Here is a 19,749-nt window from a genome sequence, read left to right as displayed (position 1 = left end):
AGAGCCCTCATAACATCATAAAAATTATCCATCATGGAACCACCCGCAACATTATTGGCCACCGACTTCTTGACTGAATCAAGTGACCGATAAAATATTTGGAGAAGAACGCTATCGGGAAACCTATGCTTTGGACAACTCTTTACTTCTTTTTTAAAATCAAGTCCAAGCCTCATGTAGAGCCTCATTCAGAAGTTGACGAAAGTTGTTGATTTTATCACGGAGTTGCAACATCCAGGATAGAGGACTTCTTGAGGAAAGCTTGAGTCAATTCTGCCCAAGTAGTGAGAGACCCGGTCAGAAGATCATGCAATCATGCAGTGGCTTCCCCCGTGAGAGAGAATGGGAAAAGCCTCAACTTGACTGTCTCGCTTGAGACGTTCGGATGCACGTTGGAGGTACACACCCCAAGAAAGTTCTTAAGGTGCCTATTCGGGTCATCAGTAGCTAGACCTCTGAATAAGCCCTTAGTGTTGAGCAAGTGAAGCATGGTGTTATTTACATAGAAACTCGCGTTCTCTTAGACCGGAGGTGGGTGGATTGCGGCTGCATACACAATCTCCTCCACCATGCCATCATCGAAATCGAAATCTGTCATTTCACCTGAATCAACACAATCAACAACAAGAAAGTAAGAAGAGAAATAAAGAATAAAACTAGAGTTTTACACTAATTGATAAATTTCTACACCATATTTCCCGGCAACGGCGCCAAAATTTGATACGCTCAAATTACACCTTTAAAATAGGAGTAAAGCGGTCGTTGTTCAAATATAGAACCCAACAAGGTTGGGGTCGAATCCCATAGAGAATACAATGAAGAAATATATTTAATAAGTGTAACGCTCGACTATTAGTCTATCTTTCTAGGGAAAGTGGGATAATAGTGATTGGTTTGAAGTTTGTTAACTAATTTCTCGCTAATTGTTATGAAAAGGATAATCTATTGGTAAAAGAACTAAGGTTGTGGTTCCAAAGGAAAGTAATACAAGTGGGTATCGATTCCACTATTTTACATGTTTAGGTGTGATAAACAATGGGTTGCTTGATTTTACCCGAAGTCTTTCAACCAAATTAGTAAATTTCATTACTAAGATTTTCCAAGCCTTAGAATATTACAAATGTGAATCCCCATTTTTAGCTTCAAGTAGCTTTCCTATTCTTAGCTCAAGCTATTAGATGGGGTTTAAAGCTCCAAATTCTTGCTATTAACTCTTTTCCTAACCCTTACTTTTTTTTCCAAGCAAAGTAAGAGTGTTTAGGCACAAAAAATGCTGGCCAGCATTAAATGACATTAAAGGTTGAAGAGTTGATAGAAAACACCTTTAACATACAAATGTAGTTGAAATGTAAAAACTCAATCTCATAACTAACACATTTGATCCCACAACCTTAGCTAAATGGTTTAGCTACTTATGTTCATTAAATACAAAACAATGGTAAAGAGAATATTCATAAAGCTTACAATAATTAATGGAAGATGATGACAAAAGTGAAGATTCTCTTTGAAGCCTTCAACTACGACTATTCAATGCTCTACATGCTAAAAGACGACAATAAAGTCTTTCTAAGGAATATTTTATAATGTTCACAAAAACCTAGGCACTAGTATTTATAGAGAGAGAACAAAAAGTACAAAAATTGCCTAAATGACAACATGAAGTATGCGGTCGCAACAGTAGTATGCGATCGCATCTGGAGTTTGCGGTGTTACATGCACTCCGCATTCTAGTTCACTTTGTCTAGAGTATGCGATCGCATATTGGAGTTTGTGGTGTCGTATATTGCTTCACATCTTGCAATATTTTGGAAAACTCTCTGTTGATTTGTGCAAATAACTTGCGACCGCATTTTCACTTTGCGGTGCCGCATCTTCACCGCATTCTTATCGTTTTTGCTCCTTTTTTTATCATTTTGTTCCCTTTATTCCCTCGAACTCACAAAACCTAAAAATACACAAAAGCTTAATAGAAATAGAGAAAATGCTTGAAATGACTCCTACAAAGCTTAAGTAGTGGATGTAGAGCCTGAAAATCCACGACTTATCAAATTTCTACTCCAGTGCTTTAGGACACCATGGTTCGTATGCTGCACTATCTTGATAAGATGCATGTTGTGGGTGGCCATCCAACCACTCAAAGAGGGTCACAGACTAGAGTGGGAGAAAAGACTCCTGATGTCACGACCCGACTTGTGGGCCATGACGGGTACCCGGAGCTGGCTACCAAGCACCACTCACAATGCTATCTACCATACTCAACCTGGACAACTATCTCTTGCAACATATGACTCGTCATAATCCAATTCTCGAATCTCCTAAAAACATGTATATATATGCATACATATAAGCCCAAAAGGCTATAAAATAATATACAAAATACACTGAAGTGATCATGAGACATCTATTACCCCACATCTATATCTACGAGCCTCTAACTAAAGTGCTAGAACCGCAGGGATGGGACAGGACCCTGCCATTCCCAAATATGTGCACAAAAGAATATACCAATAAATGGAAACTTCGGAGAAGTGGAGTGCTCGGATGCATCTGCTGATAATGCTCCTAGGGATCTAGACTGTCTCTCTGTCTACCTGTGGGCATGAACGCAGCGCCCACAAAAGCAAGGACGTCAGTACGAATAATGTACTGAGTATGTAAGGCATGAGTAATGACATAATAAAGAGATGAGGAACATGAGATAAATAGATAACCTGCACATAGGATTGCCTCTTAAGGCGGATACCATGCATGCTAACTTTTACTTTTAGAACCATATCGTAACATACGTACACATAAGTAAGTATATATGAGTCGTATATCATTACTAGCCAGCGTCCGGGTATCCCGCGTCCGGGATAGTCATCTCACGCCGCCCACTAGTGGTGATTGCCCGGCTAATTAGGCCCGGTGCAACTATCATTATTCGTAAGCCGCCCACTTACGCCCAGCGTAGTGGTGTCTGCCCGGCCAAATAGGCCCGGTATAACCATATATACTAATAAGCATGCAGGTGAGCCCAATTAAAGCTACAATCATACCGGAGTTCCGTAAGGTCGGTGACCTCCAGTTATATTATGGAATCATCATCATCGCTATGTCCCACCTTGAAGGAACTAATATCATGAGGTGAGGCAACAACATGAAATAACATCAAGGAATCTTTAACTTCATAAGAAAATCATACCATAGGCTTTGGAATCTTTAGACATAGACTCATCATCACCATTATCGTATTCATAATATGTCTCTTACCTTTGTCTCATGAGAAGCTCTTTATAAACATAGATTCATAGTTTTCGGAATGTAAGAAAGTCATGGAAAATAAAGGGAATCATGTCATAGGAATCATGCCTTAGAAAAGAAGGGACTAGCCTTACATACCTTTTCGCCTTTCTAACTTGCCGACTATATGCTTCCTTCCAAGTTCGTAATTCTACCTTCAAAGGAATTCGTATTAGAATTAGATAATCGGGAACACACTTAAGCTTAAGCGAAAGCTAACGAAAATTGGGCAGCATTTCCTTTGTTTTTACAACTCCCTTCATATAATATAACAACTCCCAGACGTCAACAACAATATTCATAATATCATAATCAATAACTTGACAAGTTCGACATTATCCAATTCCCACAATTCCCTCTCAAAGTCATTCGTAACCATAGCTATAATATAACACCACATTCATCATCATATAATGTTTCTCCCACATTTTAAATATTATTTATAACATAATTATACTTGTAACGTTTCAAGAATGATGATTCATGTGAAGCTACTACTCAAAAACACTACTATTCTCATATTTATAACCTATCTTCTGCTTCCTTCTATAATCCAAGTCTTTCAACCTCTCAATATTCTAAATAACATGAAATGATGATAAAACTTATCTATAATTATGTAGAAATTATTTTTAGATGGAAATGGTTCACTTGAAGATAACCCTAGCTTCCATTCCAAAGAGATTCCTTGCTCCCATCAACTCTAGCTAGCATTATTGCACTTGATTCTACTACTTTTTGGTGTTTGATCTTTGATTTCACCTTAGATTTTCCTTGGTATACTTTGAGAGGTTCTAGGACTTTTGAGAGTGTGGAAGAAGTGGGAAATGAGAAATGAATTAAAAGGGTCGTGCATATATGGAAAAAGAAAATTTGACCCGACCCGAAATCTACGGCCTATCATACGGACCGTACAAATTATACGGTCCGTATAATTGGACCGTACATTTCCTCCAGAATCTCATCCTCCTCCGGGAGGGTTCTACAAACTGATATACAGGCCGTATAATTTATACGGTCCGTATAAAGTACCGTAAATCCATAATTTCCCAAAACTTGTCCTCGTCGTTTCGTTTGACCTCCGATTCTTATGGAACCTTTTTAGCACGTGTTTAACACTTCATTATCAATCTAAGAGATGTTATAACTCTTTTTTGAGGCATCATTAAGTCAACATTAACTCGATACTTTGTAAATCCTTTCCGAAACACAACGTATACTTTTACATTTCTTAACTAACTTTCTTCTCTTATTCAAATGTTTTTGGAATCTTAATTAGACTCATTAAGTGGCCCCCTTACTTGTAGAAACATCATATATGCCTCACCCTGCGTTAGTATATTTACTATGCCACGGCATGAAATTTTTCGAGGTGTAACATTCTTCCCCCCTTTAAAAACATTCGTCCTCGAATGTTAAGTTCTTGGGAATTCTACAGAAATTTCGCTAGAGATTCCCCTATAATATGGCGCTACCATCCTATCACAACAGCCTACAATAACAATGTCCCACAGGGCTACAATACAATAGCAATACATTATGGCCACACATGATCAAAATCATGAAAAGAAAGCATACATACCTCATAATGTTGATGTCTCATCTTGGATCTCTTCCGAGGGTTGAAATAAGTGCAGGTACTTGGACTTCATGTTTTCTTCTACTTCCCAAGTCATTTCTTTTACTTCCGCGTTCTTTCGTAATACCTTCATCAAGCTTACATTTCCTATTCACAACCTGAAGCCATTTGAGAGGTTTTCATAAAACCTTCTAATAATCTTCATAGTCTCTTTAAAATGAAGTTTCCTCATTCCAATAATTTGATACTCTCCCATCCTTACAAGGGTCATGCAACCACCCGGATGTATAAATTCCAAGTTGCCCTAACATGCATTTTCATCTCCCTTAAGAGTCTAACATACATGCTTATAGTATGCCTTGGAAAGTTTGAAAACGAGCTCTATCCACTTATTTATCCCACCAACGGGGGGGCTTACTAGGGTGACCTATACTCCCCAGATCTCTTGGAATAGAGTGACGTTCTGACAACAGTAGAGAACTAAATATTTTGGCCAGACAACTTCCATAGATAGCTTTTGTTATTGCTTACCATTGCAACCTTCATTTTAGCTTTAGATCCATCTTCATCCTTGATTAGTCTCATAAGATTGTCTTACACAAATTTACAATTTATCATCCCTTTCACCACCACCTCTCACCTTTTCATTCCTCATTTTAATCCATCTCGCTTTATTTACTTACAACGCGGCTTTATTTCCTCTCACGTCTTGAATACTTTAAGCCTGAAATTCTTATATCATCCCTAAACGTTTTCTTCTAATTACTTATACCCATTTATTCCTTTCCATCGTAGGTTGCTACCATCCAGTACTCTCATGCTTTCAATTAGTTCATTGTACAATGTTTCCCCAACCGGTATGCGGCATGGGAACTTCGCACCCATACAGCTAGCTCGCGGTGACTATTTCACTTGACTTCTCACATGATTTATCTTCTTAAAGTTAATACTGCTTTTTCATTATTTACCCATTCTTTAACTCTGTCCCTTAATCAACCTTATTGGTGTAGAACTGCCATATTGGATTTTTTTCCGCCCTTCTTTCATTCTAAGGTCCATATCCTGTATCATCTCATTCTTATGCTCTGCTTGCCATCTTTCCTCGAAATGTCAAAGAATATTCTTTGATTGTCTCTCTTCTCTCTTACCGTTTAATCGATACAACTATCAAACCGTGAGGGAGTTACCTTTATCCCAATGCGTCTTTCCTCGATTCTATCCAAAATCCATAGATCATTTTGCATGTTGGTCATTTTTATCGATGTAGTTCATAACCATTCTACGCTCTCCGCACGATATCATCCACTAACTTGCCCTCTCTTGACTCACTCTTTTTTTTTTTCCAATGATCTTTCTTGGGGACCCTTACCACGTAACTCGTCGAAATGTGATTCCATTTGTTAATGTCTTAACATATATATGTAAGGTCAGTCCATTGATTATTCACACTCAACCCTGATTTCTTCCTTTGTCTTACTTCTCATCCTTTTCTGAAATAATTCCATTCATAGGACAATAGTTCTAAGCATATCCCAAGGTACCATTGATTGTTTTTTAATAAGACTTATAACTTAAGGTTCGACATCAATCCTTCCATACTCTTCTATGCTTAGTTCACACTGCCATAGGAGTACTATCCTCCGCTCTCTTAACATAGTAATAACAGGGTGATACGTGGCCTTTTTAGAATCCTTTGGAGAGATGTTGTGCGCAGTCGCTATTTATGCGTAGGATGTCTTACTCCACAAACGGCTCCATACTTCTTGTCATAATTTAATTAGTCACACATTTCTTACAACATGATTTAGAATTTCAATCATTTCATAACATCTATTAACATTCTCGCTTTGGGTTAGGATTTCCACAGGATTCGATTTGCTTTCACCTTCTGTTCATCGGGTTACTACTCTAATGAATATTTCTTCTATTTGCCTCACTTCTGCCCTTCCTTCTCTGTTTCCCAACACGTCTTTCTACCACACACATCATATATACCGAACATTCGTCACTTATCGTTCTTTTATTTTGTTGGTCAACCTTATCTTGTTTTCACTATCGTAGTCTGAATCTCTCCCTTTTTCACTTCTCACTTTCCTTCATATCAGTAATAACAAACTCTATCGTGTAGCCGTTCAAATAAATTCCTGGATAAATATCCTGAACATTTAACATAGAACGCAGCTGCGGGCTTAAGATCAACCAATTGCCAAGCAAGGAACTTTTGTGAACACATCTCTTTTAATCTATTTCCTCGAGGTATCACCGAGGTCAACAAGGTTGGCTCATAATGACATGAAAGGTTTCTCCCTTCATAACCGTTGGGTGAAGTCTGACTTAATAATTCAAATCGGTGTCATATGCATCGGCCTATATGTATATACCAAGTTCATTTCATAACTCAATCGTCCAAAGCATAAAAAGGCTAGCCGAATCTTTCTAACTTGCAACTTCTGCTGGACTGCTTATCTCTTTAATTCTCTTTAGTATACAAAACTTCTTTCTACTCCAAGCACATCATTCTCCCTTCTCAGGTTTCTTATCCTCTCCTGACCTAATCATCATTTCTTTCAGCATAATACATACTTCCTACATTCATCCCGCATTTGACTACTAACTTCGTCTCTAATCTCTCGTCGCTGGGCCCTTTCTTTCTTCTCACCATACTCCTACCCAAGGTTTCCACAATTTCTTTTAGATTCGGTAGAGTTTTCTCTGTAAACGTAACAATCCCAAACCTGCAGACAACCCAGAAAACACATCTCATGCCTTAGAAGGACACATATAGGAACACATATGATATACATCTCAACCACCCATGTTGGTTACTATAAAAGAATGTAAAGTAACAAGGCTCGTCTCATAAGTTATACCTGAACACCTTTTCTAGAATTCCATTTCCTTCTAAGCATCATGTCAATCAACTCCCTTTACGGGAGTTTACTTACTCGTAAATCGTACTTCTAACTATCACTGGGTCACCAACAAGTATGAACACCTCAAAATGTTCGATTGGCTCAAATTTCACCCCAGTACGATCGACAACATCAGGAATAATATACATATATAATGAAGTAAACCCTGGATCAATCAATGTATATATATCATAAGAGGATACCAATAATATACCTGCGACAACATCATAAAATGGCTCAAAATCCTGTAGTCCCGCTAGTGCATTGAGGCGGTGCTGAGAACCACTCAAATCGGATGCTTCCCTTCTACCTCTGCTATGGCCTGCTGGTGTCTGTGAGCTTTGCCTTGAAGGGCGTACCGATACCGAAGAGCCAACTGGTAATCTTATAGGCCGAACCTTATTTCTACCACGTAGCGATGGACAGTCGCGCCTGAAATAGCCTGACCGACCACAGGCATAACAAACATCCGTACCCAAGCGGCATGGTCCAGAATGTGTCTTACCATACTGAGTACATCGTGGTATAGCTAATCTCATCTAGCTTGAATCACCTCTGGTCTGGGAGCTAGAAGCTCTAGAACTCAGAACTGGCCCGAAACAAGTGGATTTGTCAACCCTGGGCCCACGAAATGATAGAGGCACACTAGTTGTTGAACGAGCTGAGTGCCTAGAGAATCGTTGCCTCGGAGCACCTCCAAACTTACGGTCAAACCCCAAAGACCTGACCCTCTTCCTCCAACCCCTGTCACTATGGATCTCTCCATGCCTCCGAGCTTGAGTGGCTACTAGCTGGGTTAGCAAAAGAATGGCTTGTCTCATCTCCTGGCCTGAGGCATCTGGTGGAGGAAATGAGGGTACTGGAGCTAAAGTTGAGGCTCCTCACTGCTCCTCCGAAGTGGGCGAAGTATGGGAGAATCGAAATAGGGCCTTACTCTGGGGCTCGCCCTCCTCCCTATCTATAGGTGGTTCCCGTTCAATCCTCTCTTCGACCACTATCTTGCCCTTCTGGGCTGCTGCATCTTTTTCTTTCATCGACTTTACCGAAAACATAACACACGATTAAGGAAAGGGAATTCTTATACCATGGCTCTATCGCATGATCTATTATAAGAAGGAAGGTTAATCATTCCTAAATGCCCCGCGGCCTCTCGTTTATAAGTGTGGCGCGCTTCACACCCATAAATAAGACTCCCCTAGACACGGCTCATAAACACACCCTAGGACTGAATTGCTCTGGTACCACTTTTGTCACGACCCGACTAGTGGGCCATGACGGGTACCCGAAGCTGGCTATCGAGCACCACTCATAATGCTATCTACCATACTCAACCTGGACAACTATCTCTAGCAACATATGACTCGTCATAATCCAATTCCCAAATCTCCCAAAAACATGTATATATGTATACATACATATAAGCCCATAAAGCTACAAAATAATATACAAAACACACTGAAGTGACCATGAGACATCTATTACCCCACATCTGTATCTACGAGCCTCTAACTGGAGTGCTAGACTCGTAGGGACGGGACAGGACCCCGCCATGCCCAAATATGTACACAAAAGAATATACCAATAAACGGCAACTCCGGAGGAGTGGAGTGCTCCGATGCATCTGCTGATAATGCTCCTAGGGATCCGAACTATCTCTCTGTCTACCTGCGGGCATGAACGCAGCGACCACAAAAGCAAGGATGTCAGTACGAATAATGTACTGAGTATGTAAGGCATGAATAATAACATAATAAAGAGATAAAGGACATGAGATAAATAGATAACCTATACATACGATTGCCTCTTAAGGAGAATACCATGCATGCTAACTTTTTCTTTTAAAACCATATCATAACATATGTATATGTATATATAAGTAAGCTGTCTGAGTCATATATCATTACTAGCCCGCGTCCGGGATAGTCATCTCACGCCGCTCACTAGTGGTAACTGCCCGGCCAATAAGGCTCGGTGCAACTATCATTATCCGTAAGCCGCCCACTTACGCCCAGCGTAGTGGTGTCTGCCCGGACAAATAGGCCCGGTATAAACATATATACAAATAAGCATGCAGGTGAGCCCAATTAAAACTACAATCATACCGGAGTGACGTAAGGTCGGTGACCTCCGGTTACGTTATGGAATCATCATCGTCGCTATGTCCCACCTTGAAGGAACTAATATCATGAGGTGAGGCAACAACACGAAATAACATCAAGGAATCTTTAACTTCATAAGAAAATCATATCATAGGCTTTGGAATCTTTAGACATAGACTCATCATCACCATTATCGTTTTCATAATATGTCTCTTACGATTGTCTCATGAGAAGCTCTTTATAAACATAGACTCATAGTTTCCGGAATGTAAGGAGGTCATGGAAAAATAAAGGGAATCATGCATTAGAAAAGAAGGGACTAGCCTTACATACCTTTTCGCCTTTCTAACTTGCCAACTATACGCTTCCTTCCAAGTTCGTAATTCTACCTTCAAAGGAGTTCGTACTAATATTAGATAATCGATAACATAAGCATGCTTGAGCTAAAGTTATAGAAAATTGGGCAGCATTTCTTTTATTTATACAACTTTCTCCATATCCTCTATCTGTAACACCTCGTATCTTTAACCTAAGCTTTGACCATGATCCTAGACTTAGAAAATCAGATAAAGGATGTAAGAATTGGAATTTTCCTGTTCAGTTGTAAGATGGGGGTTTACACCCATGAACAGTGATCGTATTTCAGTATACGGGCCATAAATCAAGTCGTACACTAGTACCAAGGATTTCTGAGCATTCTGGAATTTGACATTTGGATGTTACATTGTTAAATATGGACCGTATTTTAGTATACTACCGTATTTCAAAACTTAAACCGCTACTAAGGATTTCGAGCATTCGGAATTTGACATTTGAATGTTACATTGTTAAATACTGACCGTATTTCAAAATACGCCTCGTATTTCAAAACGTATTGGAATTTGGGAAAACTTCCTTGATGACAGTGTGTAGATTTGAAATACCTTTCCAATGATATATTATGGAGGTCAAACCGACATCCGTGCAAAGAGTTATGGCCATTTTTCGAAGAGACGCAAAGCGTATCCATACAGAATACGGAGCGTATTTCAAAATACGGCCCGTCTTTCAAAATATGGCCAGTACCTTGCCGGACGTAAACTGCAATTTCCCAGAACACTATATATTCGTCCATATCAGTTCAAATCATTATTTTTCATTCCTTCAAGCCTTAAAACGACCTCCTACCCTCTTCCATCATCAAGAACACCAAGGTAAGCCTACTCTAATTATTCCAAGTCAATTCTAATACATATCCTTGTAATCTAAATAAGAAATCATCATTCCTAAAACGAGGGTTTTCAAGAAAACCCATCTCAAGGTTCAAGAATTCAAGATTTTGGAAATCCTCTTCAAAGCTCAAGTCTTTAATTCAAGTTTTGGAGCGACTAAGGTATGTAGAGTTACTATCTACGTGTGGGAATATCATTGTTCTTCCCCACGCATCATAATCCATAAATTACGATTCTCTACGAAAACTAGAGTTTCTATACCATGCTCATGATAACCCTAGGTCCATGTCCATGATTATATTATGTATGAATTGTTATAATTCCATCATTGAGTTCTTAATATTTCTTTATGATTATTAAGAATCTGTCCGTAATCTATGAAAAACCCATATATTCCATTCCATGGGTTCATGCATGCTAGTTTATGATATATTATGCTATTTTCAAGAAAATACTATACATGTTTTACAAGTTCATGCAAGCAAGCTATAATTCATGATATCCATGTACAAGCAAGTTATATCAATGAAAACCATGGGCAGCAAGTGCCACTTATTTTACATGTTCATGTTTTTGGGAGTTGCTTTAATTCCCGAGGAGGGCTTCAGATAGCCTAAAACTACGTAGCCATCGTAGGATGAGGATCGCTCCACTCATGTCCCGGACGATTTCTCATAATGACTGGATCCTTTCATAATATTATTAAACCTCATGTCCCTGGCAAGGTATGAGTGTTCTGTTGGTAGGACGCAAGTACCAGACCATGTTATCGGTTATATTTATCGCTTCTCTCTACTCACGATACTTTACGCATGATATATATGTATATGTACTCATGTTCATGATCATGTTTTCAGTTTCAGTTCTTATCATGTTATTCTATGTCCCATGCTATTTCTTTCAGTTGCTTTACATACCAGTACATTCAATGTGCAGACGTCCCCTTTTATTGCCCCGGGGCCTGCATTTCACGATGCGCAGTATGGACACAGGACGACGCCTCTCGCTCATTAGGATCCGCACGTACATTCACTTATTGGTGAGCCCCATCTCATTCGGGGTTTAGACATTGTCATTCTTTAATTAGTTTTGCATCTAAAGGTATGCTGGGGGCCTTGTCCCAGCAAGTATGTTTTCCAGTCAAGATTCACGATTAGAGGTTTCATAGACTAGTCAGTTTAGTTATGTTAGACATGCAAGGTGTTTAGCCATCTTTGGCTCAACTCATGTTATTTCCGCATTTGTGATTTAAACAAGTATTTCATTAAATTATTATGACATCTCATGTTTTATAAAAGCTCATCACGTTCATGCTATATTTTCGCTCATGTATGCCTCATGATGAGTCAGCAAGCCATGTGATTCGCTCGGTCACATGCAGTAAGGCACCGAGTGCCGTGTTTCGCCCAGGCCATGGTTCGGGGCGTGACAATATCAACTCCCAAACGTCAATAACAATATTCATAATATTATAGCCAACAATCCTCATCAACCATACATTATTCGATTCTCCTAATTCCATTTCAAGGGCATCCATAACCATGGTCATAATATAACATTTCATTCATCCCCATATAATGTTTCTCCCATCTTCGTAATATCATTTATAACATAATTATAATCATAACATATCAAGAATCATGATTCATATTAATCTACTACTCACAAATGCCACTAATCTCATATTTGTAACCCATTTTCTATTTCCTTCTATAATCCAAGTCTTTCAACCCCTCAATATTCTAAATAGCATGGAAGAATCAAAAAAATTACCTTTGATTATGTAGAGGCAAGTTTTGGATGATAATCTTTCACTTGAAGAAAAACCCTAGCTTCAATCCAAAGAGTTTTCTTGTCTTGTATGAACCCTAGTGAGCTTCTTGCACTTGATTTCCTTGGTTTGATGAAGTTGATCTTTAATTTCTCTTGGATCCTTGTAGATGAAGTGTGGAGAGAGTTCTAGAGACTTCTTGAGGTGTGGAGAGTGTTAGAGAGAAGATGGGAAATGAATTAAATGAGCTTGGGTCCCTTATTTAAAACTTAAAAGTCTGTCCCGACTCGAAGATACGACCTGTTATACGGACCGTATTATTATAGGGTCCATATAAAGGATCATACATTCCTTGTAGAACCTCGTTCTTCCCTGGGAGAATTCTATGGCTAGACATATGAGCCGTATGTTTTATACAGTCCGTATAAAGGACCGTACAATTCCCAGTTTCCCGAAACTTGCCTTCGTCGACTCGTTTGATCTCCAATCCTGATGGAACCTTTTTAACACTTGTTTAACACTTCATTAACAATATAAGGGGTGTTATAACTTTTCTTTAGAATAGCATTAAGCCAACATTAGCTCGATACTTTGCAAACCCTTTTTCAAAGCGCGGCTTGTACTTTACATTTTTCAACTAACTTTCTTCTCTTATTCAAATGTCTTTGAAATCTCAATTAGATTCATTACGTGGCCTTTCTTACTGGTAGGAACATTGTATACTTCTCACCCCACATTAGTCTAGCTATCGTACGATGACATGAAAGTTTCTGAGGTGTAACACTCCTGCAGCACACTGTAATAATTAACGTTATTACACCGCTACCATCAGCATCGCCTTTAATGCACACTCCACTATTATTCGTCTTCTTATATTGAGATCGGTTTGAAACTTGTAGCCATTAACAATGTACTTTTTCATTGTCCTAACTTCATTGCCTGGTCCAAGAGCTATAGCTTTCACAAATTGGGAATGTTCTCCTGTATGATAAACCTATATAATAAGGAGGAAAATTAAAATTCAATAACTTCTATGCAGCCTACAACCTCTTTAACCTAGGTATAATACGTAAATAATGCATCGCCTTAATTGGAACCATCTTCCCACTAGGTGTCCGCTTATAACGCGCATGTCCACATATTTTACATTCATTTAAATCAAGATCTTGCTTATAGAACAACATACAACCGTTTGGACAACAATGAATTCTATTATACGACAATCCTAATTTGGAAACCAATCTCTTTGCTTCATAGTAACTCTTAGGTATGTCGAATTCGATCGACTAGTTCCCCTACAAGCTTAATCATTGAGTCCATAGCATCTGATTTGATGTTAATCATTCTAACTGCAACATACAACTTAGAATGCTGACTCCCTACCCAAAGTGGACGACTAGCCTCTTCTAATTCTTGATAGAAGTGCATTGCTTCTTCATTAGGAGGTTCCTCAAAATTTTGCTCAGGTTCAAACCCAGCATCGTACGCCAAAAGCATCATTAACCATATCATTAACTCTATCATATTGGACATGACTATATTCCCGCGACACACTACTTTCACCGACAACCATATTGTAAAATATACCATTGACCCCATCGGTCTCCATGATCGGCCCAAACATAATATTTCCGCTTAAGCTCACGACTATATAAATGAACCCTAACCGCTTCCGGTTTCAAATACTTCATACACCGCAATGGGAACAAGGACACCTAATTACCCCTTCATTTTGAAAAGGGTGAAGTGTCATTGCATGTGTGATAAACCCATCAAGACCTTCAACAAATTCATCATGTACACCCACACGATTACTATTATTCATATTATACATCCACATACGATCCATCTACAAAAATATACCCACAAATTATTGAGGTTATAGAAATATATTATAACTTAAGAATTCTAGCTTAAAATATAACTTAAGAAAATACAATCCCAACCACTTCTAACTTTGAATTCTCAATAACAATTCTAACTTTAATAATTTATGGATTCTAACTTTAATATAATTTTGAAAAGCACAATCCCAATCAATTCTAACTTTGAATTCTCAATAACAATTCTAACTTTAATAACTTATGGATTCTAACTTTAATTCTAAAAATTGAAAAGTAAATCTAGTCAAATAAAGTCTACATTTTAGTTTTGAGGTTATAGAAATATTATAACTTAATAATTCTAACATAACTTAATAATTCTAACTTTGAAAAGCACAATCCCAACCAATTCTAAAAATTGAAAAATAAATCTAGAGAAATAAGGTCTACATTTTAGTATTGAGGTTATAGAAATACTATGACTTAACAATTCTAACTTTGAAAAGCACAATCTCAACCAATTATAATTTGGAATGATCAATAACACTTCTAATAACTTATGGATTCTAACAAAAAGCACAATCCAAAAAAAAAAAAAAACTTGTCAAATAATTAAAGTATACATTTTTACACATATTCAACATCAATAATATTACAAAGAATGATAACTAAGCTAACACAAATACATTGACAAAGAACATGAAATATAGCACAATCTAAAGCCAAAAAAAATAAATATGACAAGTAAACTAGTCAAATAAAGTTTACATTTTTTTCACAAATTCAACATTAATAACATTGCAAATGATGTTTAACAAAGCTAAATAGACTAGCATTAGGCCTAAAATCTACAAATAAAACTAAAATTGAAAGAATTTTAAAAGCCCTAATTTAAGAGAAACTAACCTCAATTTATTAACTTCAAAACGGGTCTGGGGTAGGTGGGGGGGGGGGGTGGCTGCGTAGGCGGCAGGGCTGGGCGGAGGGGAGGGGGCGGCGGGTAGGGTTTGAGGTGAATGGGGAGTTTTAATTGGGAAGAGGAGAAGAAATGGGAATAAAACCCGTCTGCCATTTTTTTAAAGAAAAACCGACGGACAAAACCGACCCTGTCCGTCGGTTTTTTCCTCACATTGACCAGATTTTGACCCAAAAAATTAAAATAAAATAAAAAAAGGAAACCAACCCTGTCCGTCGGTTTCTTAAAAAAAATTGTTTATTATTTTTTTAAAAACCAAAATGAATTGCATATTATTTAAAATATTTTTAAAAATAAAACCGACGTCGTCCGTCGGTTTTATATTATTTTTTTTTTGGCGGAAATATATTTTCAAAATTCTGCCAAAAAAAACGACGTTGTCCATCGGTTTCTAATTAAAATAATTTTAAAAAATTAGAAATGCAAAAAACCGACGCAGTGAGTCAGTTTTTTGTCCGTCAATTTTTGGCAGTTTTTTAGTAGTGTTATAATAGGTTAAATTATGACTTTTATCATGTTATAAGTGCTTACTATAGAAATTTATCATATATATGTTCCTTAATTTTGTGAACAACTTTTACTTGATCAGTATAAAACGTAAACATATTAGATATTAGTCTAGAACGCCTGGGGATAAATTAATAAATATGCTACATAAACAGAATCAACCTGCACAGCTCGTGACAAATGTAAATAAAAAAATCAATTTGTATAGTCACACAAAAATTGGAATATAAATGGAGATATATATATATATATATATATATATAAGAAGGATATCAACTAGTCATAGTTATTTATAAGGATGATAAAATTACCCCATAAAAACAAAACCGGTTTAATCCATTTAATTGGGTTGGTCAATGACTACTCATTAATTAGTTCACTACCTTTTGTCCCGCTCAACTCAATCCATCTAAAATCTAGGCTGCTTTGTAATTTAAATTGACTCATAAAAAATTTTGTCAAAATATTTTAACATTTTTTTCTTCGATATGTTATATGTAATAATAATAATAATAATAATAATAATAATAATAATAATAATAATAATAATAATAATAATAATAATAACAATAATAATAAAAGGTAGTTAAACAAGTTATTTTTAAAAAAAAAAAAAACTAAAGAAATTAAAATGGCATAAGAACTGGACGAGGTGGGTTATGACCTGTTTCTTAGCCCATTTCTACCCATCCGATTTCAGCTCAAGACCCATCCATTTATTAACGTAACCCATCCAACGCCCCCATTTTAACACCCTAATTATTTATCACAAACTTTGCTCTATTGACTATGTTTCTTTTAAGCCGAGGGTTTATCAGAAACAGTCTCTCTACCTCACAAAAGGTAGAGGTAAGATCTGCGTATATCCTAAACAGACCCCACTTGTGGGATTACACTGGGTGTCGTTTTACTGCTTCTTTGTCTAATCTTCACTCATTACTAACGAAAAATCTTAATTGCATGGCATCATGGCTTCTGCAGTTGAATTTCTTCTTTTTCCAAGTATCTTTCTCCTCCTGCTTCTTTTGACAAACTAGGTAATTAACCCTTTTAGAAACATGTTCCCACGTTTGAATTCAATGCATTCACATGGTAGTAGCATGTGACTTTTACAAAAGATAATTTAGGCACAAACCAGGACTTGAAGTTTAATTATGTGGTCAGGATTCTAGTATTTTAAAATTTTTGGGTTCCAAATTAATAAAGTGTATATATTCATAAATTTGTTAATATTAGTACAGGGTTAAGACCAAAGCTATTGATTCAGCTGAATACTTAACTGAAGAGCTAGCTTCGTCATTGAACTTAGGTTCCATGCCGTAACGAAATCAAAATTTAAAGAAGAAGAAGAAAAAAAAGATACTAGAATACCACACTTGATATTTCAACTTGTGAATTACTATTTTTTTTAGTCAACTTTGTCACTACACTAGAAGCTTCACTTATATTTATAAAATGTATTCAACAATTTATATGTAGACCACCAAATTATTTCTCTCAATTTTACAAGTAATTTTTAATGAAGGAAATTCAATTGAACTACCCTCCAACCCATGTAGCTCTGCCCCTAGTTCCATGACTGTGAATTCTTTGGAGAATAAGGAGATAAACATGGTTACTTCTCTTTTTCAGGTCCCTTTGAGACAACCATTCTATTATTCAAGATCTCCATGAAGGCTTGAATGATAATATAATGGTTAGAAGGTGAATTCAACTGTAGGAAACAATTCAAGAGGTCCTTCATATCTTCAGGTGAGTAGATTTCTTTCTCAAAAATCATTTGGAGCATCGATTTCTTGAAATCTTGAACTGGATCATCCGAATTAATGACGACCGCAAGAGTACTGCTAAATTTTGGACATGAACCGGCTCTAAATTCTGAATTCGCTTTTGATTGTAACATATTGGTATGTTTATTTTGATCAGAACTAGGTGGAGATAATGATTCCGTGTTAATGGAAAAGGTGGTAGAAGTGTGATTATCTTGAAATAATGGATCATCCAAATTCTTGACGATATCAAGGGTGCCACCAATATTCGGGCATGTGCTGACTCTAGATCCTGAAGTTGTCTTTGACTGTGACAGATTGGTGTCATATTTTTCATCAATACTTGGTGGAGATAATGAATCTATGTTAATAATGGAGAAAGGGGTGGAAGTTTGATTATCCTGAAATGGATCATCCAAATTCTTGACGATAGCATGATTGCCACCAATTTTTGGGCATGTTCTGACTTTAAATTCTGAATTCGTCTCTGACTGCGACAAATTGATATCATCATTTTGCTCCGAACTTGGTGGAGGTGACGAACCTATGTTGATGGAGATTGTGGTGGAAGTTTGATCATCTTGATAAAAATCATCCATGGAATGTACACCATTGATCTCACAACTTGAAGAAGTGTGACAAATGCTAGGTGATGGCTTTATGTCAATAGGGATTTTGGGCTTTGGATTTTGTTCTAAGATATTTGCTAAATTTGGTTTGCTACAACCACTACAACCTGCTCCATTGCACATGAATAATTTTCCAACATTCCATTTCTTGATCTTTGAAGACATTATAGAAATAGAGGAAGAAAGAGAACAAAAGAAATTTTGCAAATGTGTGAGTAATTTAAAAGGCTATATCAGGTATAGGGTAGCTGTATTTTCACCGGTTCCGTGATTTTGAGTAAGTTGGAAAACAAATGGACTTTTGGTTTCTTTTTTCTTGTCTCTTTCTTATTAGAGGAGGTTTATATAATAGTATATCTTTTGAAAAGGGGAAAACAGGGGTAGGTGGGGTAAGGAAAAATATGGGATTAGGGGAATTTGGTGGAAGAAAAGGATTTTAAGGATTGTTTATGAATTTTGTTTTACTTATACTGAAGTTTTACACCAAAATTATATAAACTTATAACAAAGATAAACTTGACGTGAAAACATAAAAGTATTAATTAAGTGTGGTAAGTGGTAAGTGATTAATAATATAAGTAAAGACACAGCATTTGATGAATTATTATAAGTACCATTTTTTTTAACCTCACTAAAATGAAATTACTTCGTTTGGAGATATGGAATGTTATGGTTTGTGCATCAGAAAGTCACACCATATGGAAACTGGAAAACATGCATGCCAACTGATAATTTGTTTTCATATATACTGAAATTACCGTCACTAGTGGAAACAGAGGTTTTTCTCACTGATAGTTAGTGGGAAATTTATGTTACAAAATATGATTTTCTCACCCCATTTAAAACTTTTGACCTAGAATTTTTCAAAAAATGGGGAACGCATGGAAGAATTCTCTGGGTAAATGAGTTTGCTATGAAGATTAGAAGAAACGTTGAGAAACTTCCTAATTTTTCGTGTGAAAACATAACTATTTTTTCTTTTCTCACTAATTCAATCAAATATCTGTGGGAATAGTCAGTGAACATTTTTCGGAGAATATTTCAGTGGGGAAGTATTGTTTGTTTAGTAGTGCGTCGTCTATGGTCTTTTCTGGAGTAATAAATATTTGATTGACGGCCGAACAAATAATATTCACGTTATTTCATGTGAGATGTGCGATATCTAATATATGAATTATAAGAATATGTATT

General features: G+C 36.9%; 1 protein-coding gene across 1 annotated transcript; it reads right to left on the bottom strand.

The window, feature by feature from the left end:
• Nucleotides 1-17,520: 17,520 nt before the first annotated feature.
• On the bottom strand, nt 17,521-18,911 carry LOC132059536 (uncharacterized). The gene has a single exon (XM_059452160.1). It carries the CDS (start codon nt 18,721-18,723, stop codon nt 17,776-17,778), a length of 948 nt encoding a protein of 315 aa, XP_059308143.1. The 5' UTR covers nt 18,724-18,911; the 3' UTR covers nt 17,521-17,775.
• Nucleotides 18,912-19,749: the final 838 nt, after the last annotated feature.

Source organism: Lycium ferocissimum, chromosome 6 (assembly GCF_029784015.1).
Source record: "Lycium ferocissimum isolate CSIRO_LF1 chromosome 6, AGI_CSIRO_Lferr_CH_V1, whole genome shotgun sequence".
NCBI classification, from domain to species: domain Eukaryota; kingdom Viridiplantae; phylum Streptophyta; class Magnoliopsida; order Solanales; family Solanaceae; genus Lycium; species Lycium ferocissimum.
The sequence above is the reverse complement of the archived record's forward strand: the minus strand, read 5'-3'. Positions and strand labels throughout refer to the sequence as shown.